The 26,877-nt window shown below is 38.7% G+C and overlaps 1 protein-coding gene across 7 annotated transcripts in view; it reads right to left on the minus strand.

The window, feature by feature from the left end:
- Window positions 1-26,877, minus strand: part of NAV3 (neuron navigator 3) — a 642,886-nt gene that overhangs the window by 176,078 nt on the left and 439,931 nt on the right. For 6 of the 7 annotated variants that reach the window (XM_056574065.1, XM_056574060.1, XM_056574058.1 and 3 more), the window contains 3 exons: window positions 22,111-22,294; window positions 16,135-16,203; window positions 2,725-2,864 (listed from right to left, as the gene is read on the minus strand). In XM_056574065.1, coding sequence (XP_056430040.1) covers window positions 2,725-2,864; window positions 16,135-16,203; window positions 22,111-22,294 — 393 coding nt within the window. The remainder of the gene's footprint in view (window positions 1-2,724; window positions 2,865-16,134; window positions 16,204-22,110; window positions 22,295-26,877) is intronic. The other variant, XM_056574062.1, reaches the window with a different exon arrangement.

A 26,877-nucleotide genomic window follows, 5' to 3' on the forward strand; every position in this document is an offset into this window, starting at 1 on the left:
TGCCCTTTTTACATATTCAATAAATATTATTTTCAAATATTAATTCAACTACGGTAAATAAATTATAGGGTGCATTCAATTTCAACATTGGCAGGCTCTAAAAATGATATTTATGACATTTCAGATTTATGTAATAAAGGCAAATGACTCTTTACACCTCAGTAACGGTAGTCCTTTTATGTGGGAATTAAAAAAATAAGCTTACTTTGCCTAGCCCATGTTTATATGGTGCAGCACTGTGGTCTACGTTTGTAATGGCATATGTTTGTTTTTTGGATTAATGTTTTGTCTGTAGGACTGTATTGTACTGTGACATTGTGAGCATTAGCACTATTTATTTTATTTTGATGACTATATTAATTAGAATCACCTTTGGTTCACTTATTGGCAACTGGAATTTAGGGTTATACTGAATCAGACTCATTCTGCTTATAGGATGACTCTATATATTATAGGTAGTGGTCTGTATTGTGTAGAGAGTAGTCTAGTTTTGACATTTCTATGAAACTACAGGTATGAAGGAAGGCTCCAAAGACTGCTCTAGACTTTGTGAGGCCCTAGGCGAATCTTGAACATGAGGCCCTCACTGACAAGATGTTATGACCTAGTGTTGGTTGGCAGAACCCTGGCCAAGGGACAGTATTGTGTAAAATCCCAAGTCACAGAGCGGGTCACTATAGCATCTCCAAATTTACAGTCCCGCATTGTTTTTAAACCTTTTTTGCACTCAATAAAAAAAACTCTCTAGTGGACTTTTGAGTCTTCGGCAAAAAAAAAAAAAAAAAAAAGAGAAAACCTCAGAATCTTTCAAATCTTCATAAATATCCTGTACTAATGACAGAAGACTGAGGTGTCACCCTGGTGCCAGGAAGTATAACAGGAGTACTCACTCTAAAATTCCCCCTGTTCCTACTTTTCCTTATGTCTGTTCCCCCACTGTTATTGTCCCCTCGCCTGCTGTCCGGTGTCTGCGCTCAGCCTCAGCTCCGAAGCCTCAGCCTGGCCTCCTCCTGGGCTGGATTCTTTTCCAGCACAGGACTTCTGGTGCAATGATATGATGTCCTGCACGGTAAGAGCTGCAGAGTAGAGGAGCAGAGAGGAGCAGAGATTCCTGTTCCTGTACAAGTGGCCATGCATAAATTGCATGCATCGGCACTCATTTTACTTTCTTAGGGGGGCAAATTGCTAATGCAACCTATGTTTCCAATATAATAAAGCTATGAATACTTTGATCTATGGAGCCTACCAGAGGTGGCTCTACCATTAGGTGAGCTAGGCAGCCGCCTTAGGCGGCTGCCTAGCTCACCTAATGGTAGAGCCACCTCTGGAAGGCTCCATAGATCAAAGTATTCATAGCTTTATTATATTAGAAACATAGGTAGTGCATACCTAAACAGTACGGAAAGCCAAAATGTGAATATTGTCTTTCTCTCTCTTTTTCCTCCCTCTCTCTTCCCTTTTTAGAGTTTATTTATTTTTTATATATTTATGTATTTTGTAAGATAATAATTTGATACTTTCAGACCAGTATTACATATCCAGGGTTTATTCAGCTGTAAAGCCAAGCCTGTTGATCTTCTACAACTCTGGCTTGATGTTTTTGATGTTTTGCAGAGTACACAGGTAAAGTATGTTTCATTAAGATCAATTACATCAATTTACCTAAAAGAAATCTAAACCACAAATGCTGAATAAGTCAGAAAATAAATGCAGAAGCAATTGCCTTAGACACAACATGTTCTGAAGTCTCCTCTGTACTAACGTAGAGCAATGCCTGCAATATCAGCATGGGTTCTGCCTGCTACTGGTCAATAATAGGGCACCAGTATGGATTGGTGATGCTTTAATCCATACTCTTTGAAACAAAAATAACACATCTTAAATGCAATTTCTTTAACACATCACTGTACTATTTATATGAGAATCCATAGAGACTAAAAACTATGCAGTCATTTTATTCATAAGGGTACAATCATTTCTATGTAGCACTTGTAGGTCATGATGTAAATAATTCTGTAAAATTAATTATAGTAAATATCAGCTTCAATTCCCAAGAAAGCAAAAGTAGAGAATGTAGAGGAAAATAGAGAATAAATGCTGAAGCTAAACCCAGAAATACATTTCCTAGACACTGTCCCCATCTGGTGGCCAACGAGATGCTTATTGCAATTGGCGTAGTATGGGATATTCTTTACAGGAATGCAGGGATATGCATAAAGGAAAGCAAAATGCACAGTTTGCTTCATATTCTTAATATTGTAATAAAATATATCTGGCTATTCACTAACACTAATATTCACTGTTCACATTAAGATTGTATTAATGTACAATATGTGCTTAGAATCTGTAAAACGGAGAATAGCAAATCAATGTTTAATAGTATATATATTTTTTGTTAAAAATTAGATATTGTAGAGCAACTAATAGACAGCGACTATACAATGGGAAATCTGAACAACACAGTATGTATATCTATAATCTGAAAGCTAATGACGAAATCAAATTCACTATACAGGAAATATTTAGGGTTAATTTTAAAGTTATTATGTATGAAAAAGAATACCTATCTATCTGTTCGGAAGTTGTAGATATATCTATGAAGTATGATAGATGTTATAGTATATGAAACAACACAAACAAAAATATCTACAGCCAATCTCCTTGTGGCTTCCTCATTCATCTATGATCAATCAGTCATTTCTGTCACCTGTCAAGGACACTTACCTTTTTCATTCCCGTTTGCATATTGAGGTGGTTTGTTTTTGTCAATGCTGTTAAAGCTCTGACTTCTTCGATTTAGATTAGCTGTTCCCTGAACCTTGGTACTGCTGCCTGCAGCTGGCACCCTGGAAGGTCCTGGAAGTCTAGAGTACACACAAAGATGATGTTATTGCCCAAGTTAGAGAGACTGAGCAGAGCACGGATGCCAAGTGTTTCAGAGTACTGACAGTTCTGCAATAAATGCTTTTCTTCATAGGGACAAAAAGGTTACTGTGTGGGGCACAACACAAACCAATTTAGTTCTAATGTGAAAACTAAACCTACCACGAGTAAGAAAGGGTGCACTATAATCACTTTTCCCATTGAAGATTTGCTTGTTTTAAACATGTCCAGAAATAATATTTAATGTTATTAATGACATAAGATCAAGAGATCACATATTTAGTCACAGTAAACCAGCTCGACTAGTTTTATTAAACAATGCAAACTATATTTTCTATCACACAGATACCCAAAAAAGCCTGGTGTCTCCTTTGTAAACTGTCAACTGTACCACAGCTTCTGACATCACCGTTTCAATCACAAAACCCAAACAATGTTATTCTTACAATTATGTCAGTGTATCTTAGTTATTAAGAAAAAAAAATTACCAGAGATTAATAAGAGTTTACACTTGAAGGTTTAGAGGACTGAATCTGGCCCACGTGTCTTCAAATGGACAAATGTTCCATCCATGCCCTGTTGATCCATTTCCAAATGTATATAATGGCAAAATTGTGATTTTGTAAAAAAAACATAAAACAGTCCCTGGAGATTAGACTACTAAGGCTCAGTGGTCCATAAAACATGTGTGGCTCAGACAGCACACTGATACATTGAAGGGGCACTCCGCCCCTAGACATCTTATAAGATGTGTGATTGCGGGGTCCCACCGCTGGGAACCCCCACAAACTCTCCTGGAGCACCCACTTGCCGCCACGCCCCCTCCCATAGACTTGTATTGAGGGGTGGTGCGTAACATCAAGAGGAGGCGGATCAGTAATGTTACGATACTCCAGCCCCTGTATCGTGAGCCAGCTAATGACAAGTGGGTGCTGCAGGAGAGATTGCGGGGGTCCCCAGCTGCGGGACCCCCCGCTATCAGACAGGGGGGGGGGAGAGTACCCCTTTAAGTCATAAGGGCCTTCCAGTTAGGCTTGGTTCACACTACAGAATTCGTGAAGCAGAATTTGGAAAATCCATTCACGGAACACATTGCAGGCTATTGGAGACTGCAGTGTCCGCACGGGCCTAGCGCCAACTGATTCAGTCAGCGCTGGCCGCACTCGGAATCTCCGGGTGGAAATTTTCTGCCTGGAGATTCCGTATGAACCTAGCCTTAGGGTCTATTTATATGGCAGAATTTCCGCTTGCGGAATTCCCCCTCAAATTAAAGCCCATAGACTTCTATGGGATTCCACACTCCCATTCACGCTTGCAGAATTCCGCTAGCAGAAATTCAGAAGTGTGAATGGGATTGTGGAATCCCATAGAAGTCTATGGGCTTTAATTTGAGGTGGAATTTCGCCGTGTGAATAGACCCTTAATATTCTAATGATCAAATGACCAACCAACCATATCTGCACTTTCCTAACCAAACTATGTTACATAGAGCAAGTGTAGTGTTAGAACTACATGATTTATGATACTGAAAATTATGGAAGATGGACTTTATTATAAACTGACTAGTTATAAAGCATTGTGGGAATGTTTAGGAAAGGAGGAAAAACTGAAGACCAAACTTCTTAAACCTGAATGACTTCTACAAAACAACACAATGTTTATATTTATTAGATATAATAACTTGAGGTGTAGATTAAAGGGGTACTCCATCACTAAGACATCTTATCCCATATCCAAAGGATAGGGGATAAGATGCCTGATCACGGGCCTCCTTTGGATAGGGGATAAGATGTCTTGGTACCGGAGTACCCCTTTAAAGAGAATCTGTCAGCAGCATCACTCACACTAACCTTCTGGTACTGCCTGTTAGTGCCGGTGATGCTGATCAAATTGGTCCTTATCCACATAGGTGCAGCCATTCCGGAGATATCCTAATTAATTTGAATATAAAGGTCATTAGCCCCAAGGTGCACTGATTCTTCTTCCTGGCTGGTGTTGTGCCTTCCACCCCCTAATAAATATTTATGCTTTTTCTTTTCTGCATGTGCTAAGATGCCAGCAGGGCTGGCCTGAACTATCAATGTGTAGATGTGGGATCTTTGCACTTAACACATAGGGAGCTTGAGGCACAATACCAACCAGGAAGAAGAATCACCACACCACGGGGCAAGGAACGCCCTAAGTGTACCAAGACCTTCAATTACATATTGGCATTTGTAAGGATATCTTGGGAATGGCTGTACCTACAAGGATAAGGTAAAGATCATTTTGATCAGTGTTACCTGCAATAACAGGCAGTACCAGCCGGTTAGCACAGATGATGCTTTTTACTGGCTCCCTTTAAATATACATTTTTGGGAATGGCTGTACCTACGAGGAAGTCTGTATCTACGAAGAGCATTTTGATCTATGTTACCTGCACTAACAGGCAGTAGTGTTGAGCATGAATATTCGTAATGCAAATTTTTATCGCGAATATTTAAAACATAGTGCTATATATTCGCAATGATCAATATTTTTTTTATTTTTTTTTCACATGCAAATTTTTCTGCGAATTCTCCATGCGAATTGAATGTAATGAATATGCGAATTTTACGAACATAGGACTAATAATCTTCAATATATCCGCAAAATATCGTGAATTCAAATATAGCCCCTGCCGCTCATCACTAACAGGCAGTTAAATAGAAATTTTTACACATGCTTTGTAGGCATCAGATATTATGACTTTTAAAATGCTGTGTAGGCCAGTAGATTAACCCCTTAAGGACCGGAGGTTTTTCCGTTTTTGCATTTTCGTTTTTTGCTCCTTGCCTTTAAAAAATCATAACTCTTTCAAATTTACACCTAAAAATCCATATGATGGCTTATTTTTTGCGCCACCAATTCTACTTTGTAATGACGTCAGTCATTTTGCCCAAAAATCTATGGTGAAGCGGGAAAAAAAATCATTGTGCGACAAAATTGAAAAAAAAAACGCTGTTTTGTAACTTTTGGGGGCTTCCGTTTCTACGTAGTACATTTTTCGGTAAAAATGACACCTGATATGTATTCTGTAGGTCCATACGATTAAAATGATACCCTACTTATATAGGTTTGATTTTGTCGGACTTCTGGAAAAAATCATAACTACATGCAGGAAAATTAATACGTTTAAAATTGTCATCTTCTGACCCCTATAACTTTTTTATTTTTCCGTGTATGGGGTGGTATGAGGGCTCATTTTTTGCGCCGTGATCTGAAGTTTTTAACGGTACCATTTTTGCATTGATAGGACTTATTGATCACTTTTTATTCATTTTTAAATGATATAAAAAGTGACCAAAAATGCACTATTTTGGACTTTGGAATTTTTTTGCGCGCACGCCATTGACCGAGCGGTTTAATTAATGATATATTTTTATAATTCGGACATTTCCGCACGCGGTGATACCACATATGTTTATTTTTATTTTTATTTACACTGTGTTTTTTTTTTTATTGGAAAAGGGGGGTGATTCAAACTTTTAATAGGGGAGGAGTTAAATGATCTTTATTCACTTTTTTTTTTCACTTTTTTTTTGCAGTGTTATAGGTCCCATAGGGACCTATAACACTGCACACACTGATCTTCTATGTTGATCACTGGTTTCTCATAAGAAACCAGTGATCAACGATTCTGCCGGATGACTGCTCATGCCTGGATCTCAGGCACTGAGCAGTCATTCGGCGATCGGACAGCGAGGAGGCAGGAAGGGGCCCTCCCGCTGTCCTGTCAGCTGTTCGGGATGCCGCGATTTCACCGCGGCTATCCCGAACAGCCCACTGAGCTAGCCGGGATGCTTTCGGTTTCACTTTAGACGCGGCGTTCAACTTTGAACGCCGCGTCTAAAGGGTTAATAGCGCGCGGCACAGCGATCAATGCCGCGCGCTATTAGCCACGGGTCCCGGCCGTTGTTAGAGGCCGGGCCCGACCCGCTATGACGCGGGGCCACGCCGTGGCCCCGCGTTATAGATCGGGAGTGGACACATGACGTTCCAGTACGTCATGTGTCCTTAAGGGGTTAAAACAAACTTAAAAATATGGAAACACAAAGCAAATAATTTAAGGCATTATGTCACTTGTCTCTATTAGCAAACTGCAATTTTAAATACCAATGTCTCAGCAGTTTAAGTGCAATGCTAACCTAAGACACATACGTATTAGGAAATATATTTCAAATAGCAACGAAATAAATTATGTCATTTGTGCCATTAATCAAATGTGAGCAAGTAAGCTATCTCTGCCGTGAGCATAACAGTATCTAACTTGTAAGAGCCGAGCCAAACAAAAGCGTAATCTCCAGCCACTAAGCTTCTGTTCACCACAATGGCCTTGACCTACACCAACACTTTATAACAGACCACAAATTGAAGGGGAGATGCAAGATCAATGACTTTATGTGCCAAAGCACTGTGGGAAAGTCCTGCCGTAATGGAAAAACCTAAGCAAATGTTTAACTAGGAACAAATTATGAATGGAAAGTAGAAACATATAATTGTATCTATGATCACTGCTACTCGATAACCCCAGTGTCTGGAAAGTGATCAGATAATAAATCTCTTCAATCTGATATGTAATATGGATAAATGAGAATACTAATGTAATCCGTTCCCTTCCCAAAAAGGCCCTGGTGGAATAGTTTAGCTGTTATCTGAGAGCTTTAGAGCTTTATGCTTCTCACTTTGCAATGCTGTTTGAAGCTTCTCAGTGCATTTCCATGAAAGTGAGTTCTGGAGTGGGTTATTGCAGGTCTAACCTACTTTTCACAGCAAAAACATTGCATCATTTAATCTTTTTTAAGATCCTAGGTAATCCTAGATATGTGCTGCATCATCAGTTGTCCGGCAGGGTTTCCTTGCAGCGTGCATAGGAGGGAAACTGATGCTAGAACTGATCCCATTAGTTTTATGGGACAGTTCACAATCATCTGGCCTCTCAGTTTGGACACTGGATGGTTGGACACACTAGATGGCAATGGACAGGGGAACGCAGCTTGCTAGACAACTAAGGATAACTGATTGTCATCAGTTGTGGCATCACTAGCATCAAGATTTAGAGTTTACCTATGCCATACACTGGACATATGTGAACCCAGCCTTACAGGTATGTGTTTATCCCAAAAAAATAAAAATAAAAAGGATTTCCTGAACTGTACACATTTGAATCCACCTCTAAACAATATTGAGTACATATTGGGTTTGCTGCCTCTGCATATAAACAAAAGTGCTCTAATTTATGGACAACAATCACAAATCTTAAAGGGAATATGCCAGCTCTGTTTACTGCTAGGAGCACAGACACTGTTGTATAGCTATTAGGGTTAACAAGCTAACTCTACCTTTCCTGGAGCTGATGGTGGTTATCAAACATATATAATAGCCTTTTTATTTCTCAGCCAAATGTAATGGAGGTGGAGGCAAGCTGCTCATGTGCCAGAGCCTGTCCTGCTATTTCCCTCAACCTTACCTGCCAGTCTCTCCTAGATTAACAAGCAGGGATCGGCAGACCAGTCAAGAAGAGGCCGGGAGGTGAGAGTAAACGAGAAGACACAGCTCCACCGCCTTGACACTAGTGTTGAGTGGCATAGCCCATATTCGAATTTGCGATATTTCGCGAATATATGGACGAATATTTTGTCATATATTCGCTAAATTCGCATATTCATAATATTCGCGTTTTATTTTCGCATATGTGAAAAATCGCGTATGCGAAAATTTGAATATACAAAAATTTGCATATGCGAAAATTTGCACGCAGTCTCACACAGTAGCATTAGAGCCTTCTTTACACCACACAAGCTGGAAGTAGAGAGGGGTGATCACTGTGATGTGTACTGTGAAAAAAAAAATAATAATAATATTCGTAATTACGAATATATAGTGCTATATCCGCGAATATTCACGAAATTCAAAAAGAAAAGAACCTCCTCTGAATCATACAGAAGCTGACAAGTACTGGAAGGGTTAAGATTTTGAAATAGAAGTCATTTACAAATCTGATTAACTTTCTGGCACCAGCTGATTTTAATTTTTTTTTTTTCCACCGGAGTACCTCTTTGATGTCACAAGATGCAAAAAAGATTGACTGTCATGTCAACAAGTAATATGGGTAATAAGGACCAGTGGGTTTAATTGTAAAGGAACGGTACACCATATACATAAGGTAAGTATAGTTCAATTTAGTTTGTTTTCTCATTTTAGGCTTTTATTAGACCAGCTTTCCTTACAGGTTTAGTATTATCATATACATATACTATCCATTGTCTCTGAGAAAAGAATAGAACAAACAAACACTCTTACATATGGTACATCACTCATCTGAGAAAAAAATACACTAGATACATTTAAATAAAATGGACACTAAATCTCTTCTTGTATATAATGCTGATTATTTACCCATCATAAGACAATAAACAGGAAGGGTTATATGCTCGTTTTTAAGATCATTCACAAACAAAGAGTTTTTATACATATTTAAAATAATTTAAAAAAGGATAGCAAAGTATAAAGTAGACCCTAGGAACAGTTATAATAATACTCGTGTACCTGATTTAAAGCTGTGTGGCTGTTGGTCTGTTCTCCTGTGGAGTGAATGTCATGTAATGATTGACTCTACCTAAATTCCTAAATCTGTTTCAATCAATTGAGCAAACCTTTGGGTCACTCTTAGTTAATAGTAAACAGACCTTACCAATGTAAACTAAACTACTTACTAACTAAAAATAGGAGGCAAAATAGTTTCAAATCCACTAGGGCCATAAAGCTATACATATTGATAAATACTTCTATAAAAAATAAAAAAATAAAAGCCTGTATGCTTCAATGGGTGGGTGGGGGATCTTAGATCCTTCTTCACAGGGCTGCAGGGAATTGTAGTTTCATGAACAGCATGCATAGCTCAGTTGTGCCGGAATAAGTGGGGTGAATGATGTGTGGGAGGGAGGAATGTGATCTCACACTTACAAACAAGGGATTCTGGGGCTTGTAGTTGGAAGGAAGGAACACCAAAGGAAATAGCTATTTCACAAAAAGTAGCGTGATGGTGGATTCACAATAGAGCCATTTAGTCCCAAGACAAGCACAGATCCTTCCTAAGCATGTCCATTACTGTGTGGCTGGTAAGTACTAAAATTACCTTATGGTGGATAATCCCTTTAATATGAAAATATTTATAATTTTTTAATCTGAAGTACAGATTTAAAGTATGTGCTGAACAGAAAATGCATCTAAATAAGAATTAAATATAATACTGTAGCTTTCCATACTGTATGATGGTTTACAGTTCTGTTATAAAAGGTAAATATATTCATAAAGGAGGCTCCTGGGTGATATATTTCTAAAATGGAGCTACATTATAGAAAGTGCACAGTGATAAGCTATTCATGCACTCACCACATATCCGTTCTTTATCCAGAAAGTCATCTCCACCCCAGACCATGACAACAGGGTGAGTGGTTTACTACTACAAAATACTTTAAAATGTTGCCAGTCACAGATGGGAGACAATCGGCCTTTGGAAGTTCAGAGCAGCAAAATTCTTAACACTTTCAGAAGTTCTTCATGGGAAAAAGCTGTTAGTCTTTTAACTTCCTCCTCCCAGATCTCATCTATGATGTGTGCTTATGAAGTTTGTTGGAACGGATACATCTTTCTGATTAATAGCGCTAAATGTCAGATACAGTAACCAAAACTTTCCCAATGTAATTTTATGTTCTCCTGATTCTGCAAACCACTGCTTTGTCATACTATGACAGATAATAACATGTAACCTAATATCATCCAGTCATATTACACTGGAATTAAAAGACTCAGGAAAAGGGAAAAAAGAACTTCAAACAAAGGCAACAGAGGAAGGTTATTAGGCTTATAGCTCCATAAATATAAATATATATATATATATATATATATATATATATATATAATTTTATTTTATTTTTTTAAGCCTTTATTTGAGTGGTAGCAAAAGCTATTTGCCAAAAAGACAGCTATTTTCAGGAAATAGTCCCAAATTACATACCAAAATATAACTGAAAACAAGGGTAAAACATTAAAATTTTAATGCTTTAACAATTATGGTTTTAACATTACCAAAAAAGGCTCAAATTCCTATGTGCACATAACTGTATATTACTTGTTGATATTGCTTCCCTATACCCAGAAATCTTTGGATCTAATCTTAATTAAATAGTTTAAATAGTATGAAGTATGTTCAAATACAGACAGACGATAGTGGCAGAAACATGCATTGGGATGTTCAGTGGAAAGCAATGTGCACCATTGAATAGTGATGAGCGGCATGGGCCATATTCGAATCCGCAATATTTCGCGAATATATGGACGAATATTCATCATATATTTGCGAAATTCGCATGTTTGTTATATTCCCTGCATACTTATGTGCATATGGGAAAATATCTGCGCATATTCGCGAATATTGAGCCCTCCCTTCTTTAAAGGGGTTATCCAGGAAAAAACTTTCTTTTATATATCAAGTGACTCCAGAAAGTTAAACAGATTTGCAAATTACTTCTATTAAAAAATCTTAATCCTTTCAGTACTTATGAGCTTCTGAAGTTAAGGTTGTTCTTTTCTGTCTAAATCCTCTCTGATGACACCTGTCTCGGAAAATGCCCAGTTTAGAAGCAAATACCCATAGCAAACCTCTTCTAAACTGGGCGTTTCCCGAGACAGGTGTCATCAGAGAGGATTTAGACAGAAAAGAACAACCTTAACTTCAGAAGCTCATAAGTACTGAAAGGATTAGGATTTTTCATAGAAGTAATTTACAAATCTGTTTAACTTTCTTGAGTCAGTTGATATATATATAAAAAAGTTTTTTCCTGGAATACCCCTTTAATGGTATAGGGAACTAATGGGCTGGTGCAGTGGTCTCCAACCTGCGGACCTCCAGATGTTGCAAAACTACAACTTCAGCATGCCCGGACAGCCAACGGCTGTCCGGGCATGCTGGGAGTTGTAGTTTTGAAACATATGAAGGTCCGCTGGTTGGAGACCACTGCACTAGCCCATTAGTTCCCTATACCATTAAAGAAGGGAGGGCTCAATATTCGTGAATATGCGCATATACGAAGAGCAGAGAGGGAGGCAGTGATCACTGTAATGTGTACTGTGAACCCCAAAAAAAAGCGAATATTCGTAATTGCCAATATATAGTGCTATATTCGCAATATTCGCGAATCCGCGAATATGCGATATTTGCAATTAAAATTTGAATTGCGAATATTCGCCAGCAACACAACCACTGAAACATACACCAGCTGAGAACCCAGCACTATGTAAAATTATTATGGAAGATATAAACTAGAAAAAGCAGGAGAGTTTTCAGTAAGAGCCATGTGTAACTGGAGGTGTGACCACCTTGACGTAAAGTAAGGAACTATATAATACCAGATTGTCTTGTTTCTATTGGATGCATGTATCTCAAGAAGAAAAGAAACCCTTGTAAGGCATACGCTTTCACAAGAAAACATATGACAAATGTGAATATCTTTGTGTGTTTTGCACCTCACTTAAATTTTTTCAACTGGATATATACATTATCCAAAGGTAGTATAATGCTGTATGTAGCTTAAAAAAAAAATATATATATATATATATATATATATATATATATATATATATTTAACAAGGAACTACAAAATTTCAAGGTCAGAGAGTTTTTCTCTCCTGCAAATATTGGGGAGAAGGAAAATATTATTTCCGGATAGGCAGTCATGGGCTCATACCAACAGTGGGTCCATATTTTGCTGATTGATATAGCCCCTATCTTTTTTGTGAAATGTAAGAGGTTTGCTCCCTTGTGCACACTGCACATTCCCGCAGCCATCAGGTTACATGGAACCTGCTCGTGGCCTGGGCCATGCTCCCTCCTGTTCCATGTTTCTGCTGTTGCTGCCGTTTCTGGCTCTGCTCCATCCTCCACAAATCATCTCCTATTGGCCACTATATCGGAAAGCTCCTCCTTTCCTAACCTGCCTGAACAAGGTTCCTAGTGTAGTACTTCCTACAAAGGTATTCTCTATGTATTCTATTCAATCACTCTATATGACCCCGACGTGTTTCCTGATCTCTTCCTGTCCTCTTGAACTCTGCAGTATAAATGGGTTTGACTTCAGTTTGCCTCTGACTACTGAACCTGTTCTGCCTGCCCTAACCTGTTACTTGACTATTTACCGCAAATAAACTCCCCCTGTCCAGACATTGGCCTGTTCCTGGATTCCACTACTGCCCCCTATACTGGAACCACCCTGAGAAGTAGTGACTTGGTAGTCCCCTGCAGTGAAGTCCAGATCCCTCCATAATGTTGACTATAGAACATGCTGCTTCTCTCCTCTTGCATGAGATAGTAGAATTCTTTAGATTTCTTAAAGGTTTCCGAGTATGAACTAAATACTGTATGAAATTAAACTGAATTAAGTAAATCTTTAGACCATGTGAACATATAACATAAATGGTAACCTGAAGACATATATTTCCTTCTGTCCATAGCACACACACCACACTTTTTATCCATGATCCTGCGTTTTCATATCCAATAAAGAAGGATAATAATAAAAACAACTTCTTTAGGCCCCTTTCACACTACAGGTATCATCCTGTAAAAACTTCTGTTATTACTCCCAGCAAAAAGTCCTGAAAACGGCCGTCAAAAAATCCCAATCATGTCAATGGGATTTTTGGTCCGGTAAAAATAATGGCGAAAAAACGGGCGTTAAAATTTAACATTGAAGTCTATGGAAAACGGATGATAAAAAAAAAAAAAAAAACATCCGTTATCATCTGATATTGTCTGTTTTTTTTAACATCCGGTTTTTGTACTGAGCATGCTCAGTACAGGTTTTACAAAAAAAAGGGTTAAAAACCTGATAAAATAAAAAATGGATGTAACTGGTAATAAAGGATGTTAACGGATGAACAACATCAGGTTTTGTTTTAAGTAAAAAAAAAACATTTAAAAATAATGGATGATGGTCATCAGTTATCATCTGTTATTACCAGTTATTGCATCCAATTTTTTTTCATCCGTTACTGTGAAATAACAGCAGTAAAAAAGCAGGATGATACCTGTAGTGTGATATGTATATGTATATATGTAACTTAGAATTTATTAAAGGGGTACTCCGGTGAAAAACTTTTTTTTTTTTTTTATCAAACTGGTGCTAGAAAGTTAAACAGATTTTTAAATTCGCCTTCTGAGGAAGGGGTCGTTTTTAGCACCCTGAAACGCGTCTAGGCTGATATCTAATCTGAACAGAGTACAATTCGCACGCACCACCTAGACTGAAGCCGGCCCAGAACTTTGTGCACCACTTGCTGCATTCACCAAACATCCTCTCCCACTGAGCGCATTACCAACCTGCTGCCTGCAATACCAGAACCCAGCCACAATCTCTCCAGCAAAGGTCTGATACACATCCAGGTATTTGCCGATACCACGGACCACTCCCGAGAGAGTCTCCTGCTGGAGCCCATATCCATCCAGGCTCTCACGCCGGGATTGCTGCAGCCAACACAAGAATTCCAACTATCGGCCCGTCGCAGTACGGGACCAGCAGCCAGGGTGAGGTTGAACTTTGCATTTGTTTACCATCTGTGGGCAACTTTTTATACACCTGTACATCAGTCCATCAAGTGACTTTGCCTTTTCCATTACAAGTGCCGGACTATCAGCCCTTTTTTATTCATCATAGGTACCGGACTAATAGTCGACTCCGGATCATTATATGCCGTTGAAAATTGCATTTGTTTTTAACATCTATAGATTATTCTATATTAGGTGGTTGCTATACATATATATTCATATTTTCTAAATCTGTCATTAGGGCCCAATGACAGTTTAAGATAACATTGACATTGTTCTGATATTTTTAACCATTTAGGTTTTTATTGTTTTAATAAAATCTGCATTTTTTCAAAACTTTATGTCTCAAACAATTATTCACTGTGTACCCTAGGGTAGTATTCTTGAGGTGTGGTTAATCTTTGTTTTAGTTTTTACCCATTTGGATTGGTGGGGATCAATCCTTTAACCACAATAACCTTGAATACCTGGTTGTGAGCTGCACACATTTTTCTAATTTTCAGATTTTTAAATTACTTCTATTAAAAATCTTAATCCTTCCTGTACTTATTAGCTGCTGAATACTACAGTGGAAATTATTTTCCGTTTGAAACATAGAGCTGTCTGCTGACATCATGAGCAAAGTGCTCTCTGCTGACATCTCTGTTCATTTTAGGAACTGTCCAGAGTAAAAGGAAATCCCCATAGCAAACATATGCTGTTGTGGACAGTTCATAAAATGGACAGAGATGTCAGCAGAGAGCACTGTGCTCGTGATGTCAGCAAACAGCTCTGTGTAGTATTCAGCAGCTAATAAGTACAGGAAGGATTAAGATTTTTTAATAAAAGTAATTTACAAATCTATTTAACTTTCTGGCACCAGTTGATTTAAAAAAAAAAAAAAAAAAAAAAGAGTTTTTCACCAGTGTACCCCTTTAACCTTGTCCAGTTTTTCTTAATCCCCACCCCTCAAATGTGCAAAAGAGAAAGCTTAAAGGAATACAATGACCCCACTGTTTCACAATGTGTGGTATTTTCTATATGTTCCTGAAACTTACAATGCAGAAATTCTGCATAAAATAAATTGATGATGATCCTGCTGATCGGTTCCATTTTTAAATGAGAAACAGCTCATGAGTGGGCCTTCACCAGTTGGGTGCGGCTTAGTACTCTTTCTGCCATACAGCAGACAGGGCTGTGGGGGGAGGATCCTTCTTCAGCCAGTTGTGTTACAGCAAGACAAAGAACAAAGAGTATGAGGAGGGGAACATGAGTAATCTCCTGGGACACATAGAGAAGATTTGACCGCTGGGACATTATAATTTTGGTGATATAAACAACAGATTTTTTTATGTATATGAAATAAATGCAGTCAGTACATGTAATGACAAAGGAACATATATTGTGTAACATTCACGAAAAAATATTAGTGTGTTAAAAGCACTACAGATTGCTGCAATAGCCAACAAATGATAAAGCGTAATACTGCTCATGATTGGTTACTATGAAGAATGCTATCTGGCAGCTCAGCATATGTGTAAAAAAAAAAAAAAAAAAAAGATTTCTTAATATTTTGTTGTGTCTGTGGAATAGGACACAAGAATACATGGCCATCACTAGCACACAATAAATTAGAGGCGTCGACTGACCTAGTAGTCTTTTTTTGACTTGTTGCAATCCCACTGTGATTAGACTGAGTTGCATATCTGGCTGCCAGACTGTGTGAGAAGAAACAGAACAATTAAATAAAAGCATTTTACAAGAACATAACACTGACTAGGCAGATGGATGACACAAACACTGTACATGACAACAAACACAATGGTAACAACATTATCAAAGGCAATGTCTGCACGTAATGAACCTCCATTACAATGAGGTCACAGTGAGCTAACATGTTGGTCGGTGTACAACAGACATAAAACAAAGGCAAAGTGCTGAAAAGTCAACACAAATTAAAATGAAATTGTCCATTTGGATGTATGAACACATAGAAGATACATATACTGTATGTGAAAAATATTTCAGTGTACAATGAGCAGGGGTACTCCGGCGCTGAGAAATCTTATCCCCTATCCCTACCACTGGGGACCCCCGTGATCTTCCACGCCGCACCCCGTTAGAATCAGCCCCCGGAGCGTGCTCGCTCTGGGTCTGATTACTGGCGATCACGGGAACGGAGCATAGTGACGTCAATGCACCGCCCCAGTGTGAAGTCACCCTCCGCCCCCTCAATGCAAGTCTATGGAGGGGGCGTGACAGCGTCACGCCCCCTCCATAGGCTTGCATTGAGGGGGCGGAGTAGGATGTCACAATGGGGCGGAGCCATGACATCACTATGCTCCGTTCCCGTGATCGCCAGTAATCAGACCCAGAGCGAGCACGCTCCGGGGGCTGATTCTAACGGAGTGCAGCGTGGAAGATCACGGGGGTCCCCAGCAGCGGGACCCCCGTGATTAGGCATCTTATCCCCTATCCTTTGGATAGGGGATAAGATGTCTTAGCGCCAGAGTACCCCTTTAACAAAAACAGGAGAATCTGTGATTTGTGCATAGAAAATGACTGACCTACACTAAACATGGTGGTGCCGCACAATACAAAACAGTGTACAAAAAGAGTGTGAAACTGAAATCATCCATTGTGTTCTGCAAACTATGTTTACACTTTTTATTTTATTAGGTTGCATGTAACCAAAAAGTCCCTCTTTGTGGCCTTTTTCTTGGTAAACATAGAACAACTATAAGTGCCTTGTATTATTCAGTAGAATGTTCACACTAATAATAAAATGGCATCTCTTGTTTTCGGCTTCATAAAGGCAACAGGAAGTAGCTCTGTCACGGAAAAATGAGCATTCACTTCCAAGATGGTGGCACACATAGATGAGGATTGTCAAAACCTGGGAATTTTAGGGAGACCCCATGACTAACTAATGTGTATGGGGACATCCTGATTCTCCCCCTACAGGTGACCATTCAGACAACAGCTATCTAACATGTACCGATAGTTTTAGTAGTCCTTTTAGATTAGTACGTTTCTTACAGCGGCAAAAAAAGAAAAAAAAAAAAAAAAAAAACAATTCCCTTATCTTGGAAAAAGTATTTCTTGTCAGTAAACATACTAATGTACATACACTCAGCACCTTCCACAGCTGCTATTTTTTTATCAAAATGTTTAGAGAACAGGAAACTACTGTTACTTAACTTATGTTTCCTCCAGAACAAAGATACATTTCGTACTATTAATCCTATTTTCTGTTTTTAATAAGAGTGAGACAATAGGTCTTACAAAACTCAGTCTTGATGCAAAACTTCAGTGTAGGCTTAGCTAGACATTTAGAATGTGTCGCTTTTGTCTGGTCCATAAGAAGGTGCTGAGTGCCATACGTTTTAAGGCAGGTCCCCACTGCACCATTTCTTTGTAAGAGCTATGCTTAAAGGGGTACTCCCGTAGAAAACTTTTTTTTTTAAATCAGCTGGTGCTAGAAAGTTAAACAGATTTGTAAATTACTTCTATAAAAAAAAATCTTAATACTTTCAGTACTTTTTAGGTGCTGTATGCTACAGAGGAAATGCTTTTCTTTTTGGATTTCTCTGATGTCACGACCACAGTGCTCTCTGCTGACCTCTGCTGTCCAATTTTTGGAGCTGTCCAGAACCAAAGAAAATCCTCATAGCAAACATATGCTGCTCTGGACAGTTCCTAAAATGGACAGCAGAGGTCAGCAGAGAGCACTGTGCTCATGACATCAGAGAAATCCAAAAAGAAAAGCATTTCCTCTGTATTATACAGCACCTAAAAAGTACTGGAAGGATTAATAATAGAAGGATTTTTAATAGAAGTAATTTACAAATCTGTTTAACTTTATGGCACCAGTTGATTTAAAAAAAAAAAAAAAAAAAGTTTTCCAAGAGGGTGTACCCCTTTAAAGAAGTTGTCCAGGATTACAATAAGGTTCTGAATTCTTTTTTTTCCCTAAGAACAGCACCTCCGCCCACAAGCTGTGTCTGGTCATAAAGCTGAAAATTTCTTCCATTTCTTAAAGGGGTATTCTGGCTTTATACGTCTTATCCCCTATCCTTTGGATAGGGGATAAGATGTATGATCATAGGGGTGCCGCCACTTGGGACCCCCGCAATCGCATTCTGTGCCGGTCACTGCCTCCGAGACTGGGATGTGATGTTATGGCGGCGGGACCACTGCAATCATACATCTTATCCCCTATCCAAAGGATAGAGGATAAGATGTATAAAGCCAAAATACACCTTTAACACTCTCTTTAAAGGGGTACTTCACTGGCCAGCGTTGATCACGCCCCTCCAATAGACTTGCATTGAGGGAGGGTGGCGTGATGTCACGTGGTGGCGTGTCGACCCCTCAGCGCGTGCACAGCGTTTGGAACTAAATGTTCTGAGTGCTGGCCAGTGGAGAACCCCTTTAAAGGGAACCTGTCATCACTTTAATGTTGTCACAACTGTGGTCGGACTGTGTCATTGAGGCAGCCACTGACAGCTTATCAACATCCAGCTGGCCCGGAGCCACCAGCCTTGCCTGATCTGGTCTCTTTCTCTTTGGGTACAGGGAGAGACCTATCAAGCAAGGCTGGTGGCCCCAAGAAATAGTGGCCAGAGACCACCCAGATGATTTGTAGTTCAGGCAGCATGAAAATTATGTCAGGTTTCCTTTAAGGCTTATTTACTCTCTGAAAGTTTCCAAGCAATGAAAATGAGGAATCTCTGGCAGGGCAATTGATAAATGTGACACCCCTTGTAGAGATACTTTGAAGAACTATATCAAAAAGCATTGTTGAAAGTTAGAACTGGCTAGCTAAAGCTTCCAGAATAATGCTCACTATATTACTTTATTAAACTAAAGGAAGTACTATCTGTTCTCAAAACCACTTCACTTAACTAAGAAAAAAGTCAGACCTTAGATCTGACTTCATCATCTTAATTTATGTGTGGCCTGCGTCCACCAGAAAAAGAAATTCCCATAAGATCACTAGGTTTTTTTCTCAGAAAATACCAGTTTTGTAGTTATTGCTTTAACCATTTCCTTTACACTTTTAGTTGCTATTTCATGTATCCCTATTCAGAGCTACTTCTTTCTTAATTCTGATCTATCTACTTATCTATCTATCTACATACCAACCTATCTATCTACCTCTTCTATCCTCTATCCATCTATCTATCTATCTCACATTTATATATCTACCTCTTCTATCTATCTATCTATCTATCCACCTATCCATCTAACCATCCATCCATCCATATATCTCTTATCTATCTCATATCTATCTATCTCATATCTATCGATCTATCTATTTATCTGAGAATTAACCATTTGACTTAATAGCCTAACTGTACCTATGTATTGTAGTGGTCTTCTTTGTTTCCACAACACAGCGCTCCATGGTTAACAGACACCAGTGTAACTCTGAAGCCTCGAGCATATGACCCTATTATAAGTAATTGGCATGAGTCCTTTACTGTACCTCTGTATGCCTCCAATCTCTTATGAAGACTTATGATGTTTTTTTCTACCCTAAAACCAATTTTTCCAAGGTCCACACACAGAGGCCATGAAGCTTAGTGCTCATGATCCATATGGAATCTGTACACTATCATGCATGCCCTATGTGCAGGGCTCTGTCATGTGCCTGGGCCCTTAGAGAATGACAGCATTGTGAGAATTGCACATCATGTAATTGGCATCAGTAAAAGAGTAGAAATAATAAAGTTACCAAACTCTTTAAGCAACTTTCACCAAATATGCCTAAAGCTATTTTTTTTAGAAGTGGAATTTTCCATCAAGTATGATAATTCTCTTTCTAGTTTTATGAGGTTGTGGCAGGGCCTTCAAGGCAACTTGGGGTCAAAGAAAAAGTTACAACTTGTGACAATCATAACAACTGTACTGAATAAATCTTTTCCAAAAATTGCCATGAAGCTCTAACCTAAAGCATAAATTTATAACAATCAACCAACTTACACACAGATTTACTTGTTTACTGTGTCCGGGGAGACGCACTACAATATGTCTTTTGTCCTGTCTAGAGCAGAAAATGTAAATGACTGTACTACATATCCTCCCCTCTTGTTTGTGTTTTTTACTATGTGTTACTTATGGACATATTTCCCATTAACAGCAGACCATGTGGCTGGGAATGATGTTTCGATGAAGACTTTTCAATGGTAAAACAATTAACAGTACTTGCATAGTTATAATGACCAATAAACTATGCAAATTGACAGAATTCCATATCATTTAAGAGCCTTTCACATGTGTTACATTTGTATCACTTTCATATTAATAATATATGTATATTATTGTATGGTACAAGTGATACATGATGCAAATGTTGACACCAATGAGCATTATACATTTCATCTGCACATATATGTATATATCTACAAATATAATCTATATATATATATATATATATATATATATATATATATATATAATATAGTCTATAATCTATAGTCACATGAAACACATTTGTATCACTCTGAGGGTGCATTCCCAAGCAGATTTTGTTAAAGAATATTTGCATTTGTCCTATTTATCTGTTTAGAACCTGCAGAAATTCATCAACCCTATTCAGTTTATTTTAACTGGTTTTCAGTCACAGACATTCCTAAAAGAAAATCGGCCTCATCTGAATTGCCCTAACAAAGCCCTATATCATTTTTTGTTAAGGGAAATCTGTCATCAGTGTCACCTGCACTAACCTGTTGGTACAGACAGGTAGTGCAGGTGACACTGATGACAACCATACTTACCTGATCCCGTACTATGCTCCGGTTCTCATGCTATCTTCCTCCATATCTTCAGCTCCGGGGTGACGGTGCATGGGCGGAGCTTACCCATCCACTCGATTGAGGCAGAGCTGTAGTACCAGGAATGTATAGATGCACAGCTGTGTCTCAAATAAATAGCACTGAACATTGCTGGAGCACTATGGCACCCACATTCTGCTGATCAGTGGAGGGTCCAATCTCACCATTCACATATGGATGGCTTTCCCATATGGATTGAAAACCTCTGTTTTTGGTTGTATGTTTTGAGGGGGATATATCATTTATTCTTAAAAAAAATAATTGGAGCAAAATCTACCAACAATACTCTGAGCTCAGAGCTCAGTCTCCCCTTCCCCGAAAATTGACCTCTCAAAGCATGCCCAGTAACCTTTTACATAAGAAAACAAGTAACAGTAGAAGCTTGATACGTGTACATTGACAAGGTATGATTTTATAATCTCTGTAGCCACAGTTTATGACACCTACTTACCATCATCACTGTTTCTTTTAAGACATGCAATGTAGAAATTCTATTTATGTATTTATTCATTCAGTCATTCATATATTTTCTTTACAAACAGAAATCTGCCTGGCACAAGGCACATAACTATTATGCCTAGCATGTCACATTTTGCCTTCTGGTATAATTGCTATACATCATTGCTTTTAAGTACCGAAATACAATTATGTAGTTAAATTTAGCTCTAGCAACCCAGAGTTGTTGCTAACACTCCTAGTATCCATACTAGAATCTATACTAGTATCCATGTTAGAGTATCTCATGTAATCTACATTCTAAATGTAACCACATTAAAAGCTGCTCACCTAGACTGCATATCTTGTTGCGTTCTGGGCTGGCTGCCTTCAGCTGGTGTAGGGGTATGTGTCACCTGTTGCTGGAGCTCCACCAGTGACTGGTAATACTGCTGCTGCTGATGTTGCTGCTGTTTGAAACGCGACAGACTGAAAAACAGTCCCAAAATGGCTTTCAGATTTCCATTCCTTATTTCTGTAGCAAAAAAAAGAAAAAGAAATTCACATCAAAATCCCCACATTCATTAAATTAGTTGCAAAGCACATGTCCAGAATAGGTTATTTCAAGGGAAAGTCCATCCATATGTTAAGTATTTCTAAAATACTTTTCTTTTTCACACAAGCCTGAGGCTACAAGTAGGGCTGGCCATAAGGATGTGTGACCAGTGCAGCTAATACTGAACTGGGAGTTACTAAATTTGATGACCTGGGCAACTAGAGTTTATACTTCTGGTACTTCTGGAGGGGTAGCTGTGCAGGATGCAGCTTCATTCCTCAGTTCAATGTTGCTAAAGTTTTGTTAAAGGCACCTGTATGATAGTGTTATTTGGCCATTATATGATTGTGTTTTGGGGCACCACACTGTACACTATAAAGTAAGTATCATGACCGGGGGTTGAACAGGGAGAGTGAGCCCTAAGCTTTCCCTAGAAACACTGACTGATCTGAGACCTGTAGTGTGCCAGCAGAGCACTTAACATCCACAAATGGGGCATTTTCTTAATTGGAAGAAATTGGGCTTAAAATTTTGGGGTCCATTTTCTCAATTACACTTGTGAAAATGAAAAATTTGGAGTAACACCATAATTTAAGTGTTAAAAATCAAATTTTCCGTTTTCACGTCCAAATTCAACACAAAGTTGTCAAACACCTGTTAGGTGTTAAGGTTCACTACACCCCTTGTTACATTCTTTGAGGGGTGTAGTTTTCAAAATAATATGCCATGTGGGGGTTATTTTGTTGTTCTGGCACCATGGGGGCTTCCTAAAAGCAACACATCCCTTAAAAACCATGACAGCAAAATTTGGTTTAAAAAATCCCGCAGTTGCTCTTTCCCTCTCGAGCCATGTTGTCAGCCCGCAGAGCACATTATGTCAACATATGAGGCATTTCCATACTCGAGAGAAATTGAGCTCCAAATTTTGGGGGGCTTTTCACCTAATACTTTTTTTCACTTTTAAAAAATGAAGAAAAAAAAAGGTGCTAAAAGAACACGTTAGTGTAAAAAATGCAGATTTTGATTTTTCTCCTCCACTTTGCTGCTATTCTTGTTAAACACATAAAGGGTTAACAAACTTTCTGAATGCCATTTTGATTACTTTGAGTGGTGTAGTTTCTATAATGGGGTCATTTAAGTGGTATTTCTCACAGAAAGGCCCCTCAAATCCACTTCAAACTTAACTGGTCCCTAAATAATTCTGATTTTGAAATTTTCGTAAAAAGTTTGAAAATTGCTGTTATACTTTGAAGCCCTCTGATGTCTTCAAAAAGTAAAACATGTCAACTTTGTGATGGCAACATAAAGTAGACATATTGTATTTGCGAATCAATATAACATTTATTTGGAATATCCATTTTCCTTACAAGCAGAGAGTTTCCTTACAAGCAGAAAGTTAGAAAAAATGCAAAATTTTCATGAAATTTGGGGATTTTTCACCAAGAAAGGATGCAAGTAACAAAGAAAATTTACCAATATGTTAAAGTAGAATATGTCACGAAAAAACTATCTCAGAATCAGAATAATCGGTAAAAGCATCCTAGAGTTATTAATGCGTAATGTGACAGTGATCAGAATTGCAAAAAAGGGCTCGGACCTTAAGGTGAAAGGGCTCAGTCAGGGGTTAAGCCTTCAGTACATTCAAAAATCTGCTAATTGTCTCTGCATCAAGCCTTATCTGCCAATACAATTAGCACAAAAATGTGGTGCAGGGAGCTTTATGGGTGTCTCAAGGGATAAGAAGCTGCATGCAAGCATCCACTAGTGTTGGATGGAGTGGTGTAAGGTACGCAGCTACTGGACTCTGGAGCAGAGAAAACATGTTCTATGGAGTGCAAATCTATTTGGCAGTCTGGTGGAATCATCTGAGTTTATCCAATGCCAGAAGAACGTTATCTAGCTGACTGCACTGTATCATCTGTAAAGTTTGATGGAAAAGTGTTAACGCTCAAGGGTTATTTTTCAGGGTTTGGTCTGGGCCACTTTGTTCCAGTAAAGTGAAATCTTAATCCTTTAGGATATTTTGAAAACATTGTGTGCTTCCAACTTGGTGGGAACAGTCTGGGGAAGGCCCTTTTTGATCCAGCATGACTGTGCCACTGAATAAAGCAGAGTCCATGAAGGCATAGTTGGGTGGAAGCACATGACCACACACAGCCCTGACCTCATCTTATCGAAATCGAACACCTTTGAGATTAACTAGAACAGAGGTCGTGAGCCAGGCCATCTTGTCCATCAACAATGTCTAATCTCACAAATTCTCTTCTGGATGAAGACATACTCCAAAATCTTGTAGAAAGTCTTCCCAGAAGAGAGGATGCTGTTATAACTACAGAGGGTACCAACTCTATATTAAGACCTATGGATTCAGCATGGCATGTCCTATTGTGTAGGTGCCCCAATACGTTTGTACATATGGTGTATTTACAATATGTATCTGTAGGAAAGTTCAAATTATTTCCCATATTTTCTAGTCCTGCAAGCTTGCCATCTATAAAATAATACCAGTACACAGCTGTGCAATGGTTTGCAATGCTCTATGCACTTATGAATGAAGAATAAGTTGAATCTGTATACTGGTTTAACTCTGCACTACAAAAATATTGTCATCGGCCAATTCCATCAAAAGAACCTAAGTGCATGTCTAGACAGCCATGGTTGTTTTCTATCATTTATTTACATATTTTTTTTATCAAGAGGAGCCTGGATGATTCCCAAAGTTTGGAGACTAGCTAACAGGCTGTAAATAATACTAAAGGCTTGTGTAGAGAAATATTGGTAGCACAACAGCATGTTTTTTTGAGGCAGGCAATAGTTGTAAAGACGTTGTACTGTACATTGTTATTGGGTTGAATAGGTTTCCTCTGGGCAGTTTACTCTTACACTCCACAAACAAACTTAGATGTCTACAATAAATTATTGGATTATACAAGTCAACAGAGGCAGCGACCTCTTTCAACAAACATATTCCATGGCTCTGAGGGCTTTTTGCAATGTCAGTGTGCTATTGCCTTGAACAGGCTAGACCAGTTAAAAAAATTAATTTATTGTTATGAAAATGTATACAACATAACATTCATCAATGTAATGTAATATTGTTTATTAAATATTGCTTCCAGCATAAAGCTAAACTACTTGTCTGCCTAAAAATTTGGTTCAGATTTGCAACATAAAGAAGTGTCAATTGGATTTTCAATTCAGACAGCAACGTAACTAGATCAAGCCTCGCCAAACAGAAGGATAAAGAACAGGCATCCCAGGAATCAAAGAAAACCCGAAAGTTATATTAACATCCACCTTCTCTATGCAAGGGTCATGGTGAAGTCTAATTTATATTCAAAATATTTTGAGAATGAACAGTCTCAAGGCAGATAAGGAAAAGAAAATGACTGCCGGTCTTGTCTACTGCTGCTTTTTTTCCAGGGCTTTGCATGGCCTTATTTCCCCATTAGTTTACTGTCTGTCCTCCAGAGAACTCCTGTTGTCCACACATGACCTGTAATAAGTGGTGTGTGAAGGTACTCACCGTTTATTCATTTTTATCTAAACATTACTTTGGAACAGAACACTCATAATCCCTAACAGACCTCTTCCTCAGTTATGCACTGAAAACCATTGAATCACTAGCAAGGACTCATCGAGAGCACGAATAAATACAAATACAACACTGTGCTGCCAAAGAAAGAAAATCCGGTTGTTCCATGAGATTACAGACGGCTATATCTTTGCTTCTCTTTTCTTTTTCTAAAATGACTTTTCTTCTATGATAAATGCAGAAAATTCATTAGCCCTTTAAAGAGGTACTCTGGTGGAAAAAAAATTCTTTATATCAACTGGTGCCAGAAAGTTAAACAGATCTGTAAATTAAAACAATAATAAGGCGAGAAAAGGGAGAGCACACTAGAGGTAGACTTCACCTGGACTGGAATGCGGCTTGATCCCGGTACCTAACTGTGTGTCTCCTGCGGGGTGCACACACACACAAGTATGAAGTATCAACGATAATGAATTAAGAAATACATAGGTGCACTCACCGCTCGACGGAGACAGCTGCCTGGCGGGGTCCGGTTCATAGGGAGCTGGATCTCAAAATCGGCGCAAGAAGTGTGGCGCTCGGAGGCTACGCCGGCAGTTACGCACGTAAGTGCGTGCTTCTTCCGGCCTCTGATGAGGCCGGAAGAAGCACACACTTACGTGCAAAACTGCCGGCGTAGCCTCCGAGTGCAACACTTCCTGCGCCGTTTCTGAGATCCAGCTCCCCGTGAATCGGACGCCGCCACGCAGCTGTCTCCGCCGAGCGGTGAGTGCACCTAGGTATTTCTTAATTCATTATCATAGATCTGTAAATTACTTCTATTGAAAAATCTCAATCCTTACAGTACTTATCAGCTACTGTATACTACAGAGGAAGTTCTGTTGTTTTTGAATTTCTTTTCTGTCTGACCACAGTGCTCTCTGCTGACACCTCTGTCCAAGTCAGGAATTGTCCATAGCAGGAGCAAATCCCCATAGCAAACCTATTCATGACAGAAATATCTGGCAGAGAAATTCCCCTGTTGAAC

Source organism: Hyla sarda, chromosome 4, assembly GCF_029499605.1.
Source record: "Hyla sarda isolate aHylSar1 chromosome 4, aHylSar1.hap1, whole genome shotgun sequence".
NCBI lineage: Eukaryota > Metazoa > Chordata > Amphibia > Anura > Hylidae > Hyla > Hyla sarda.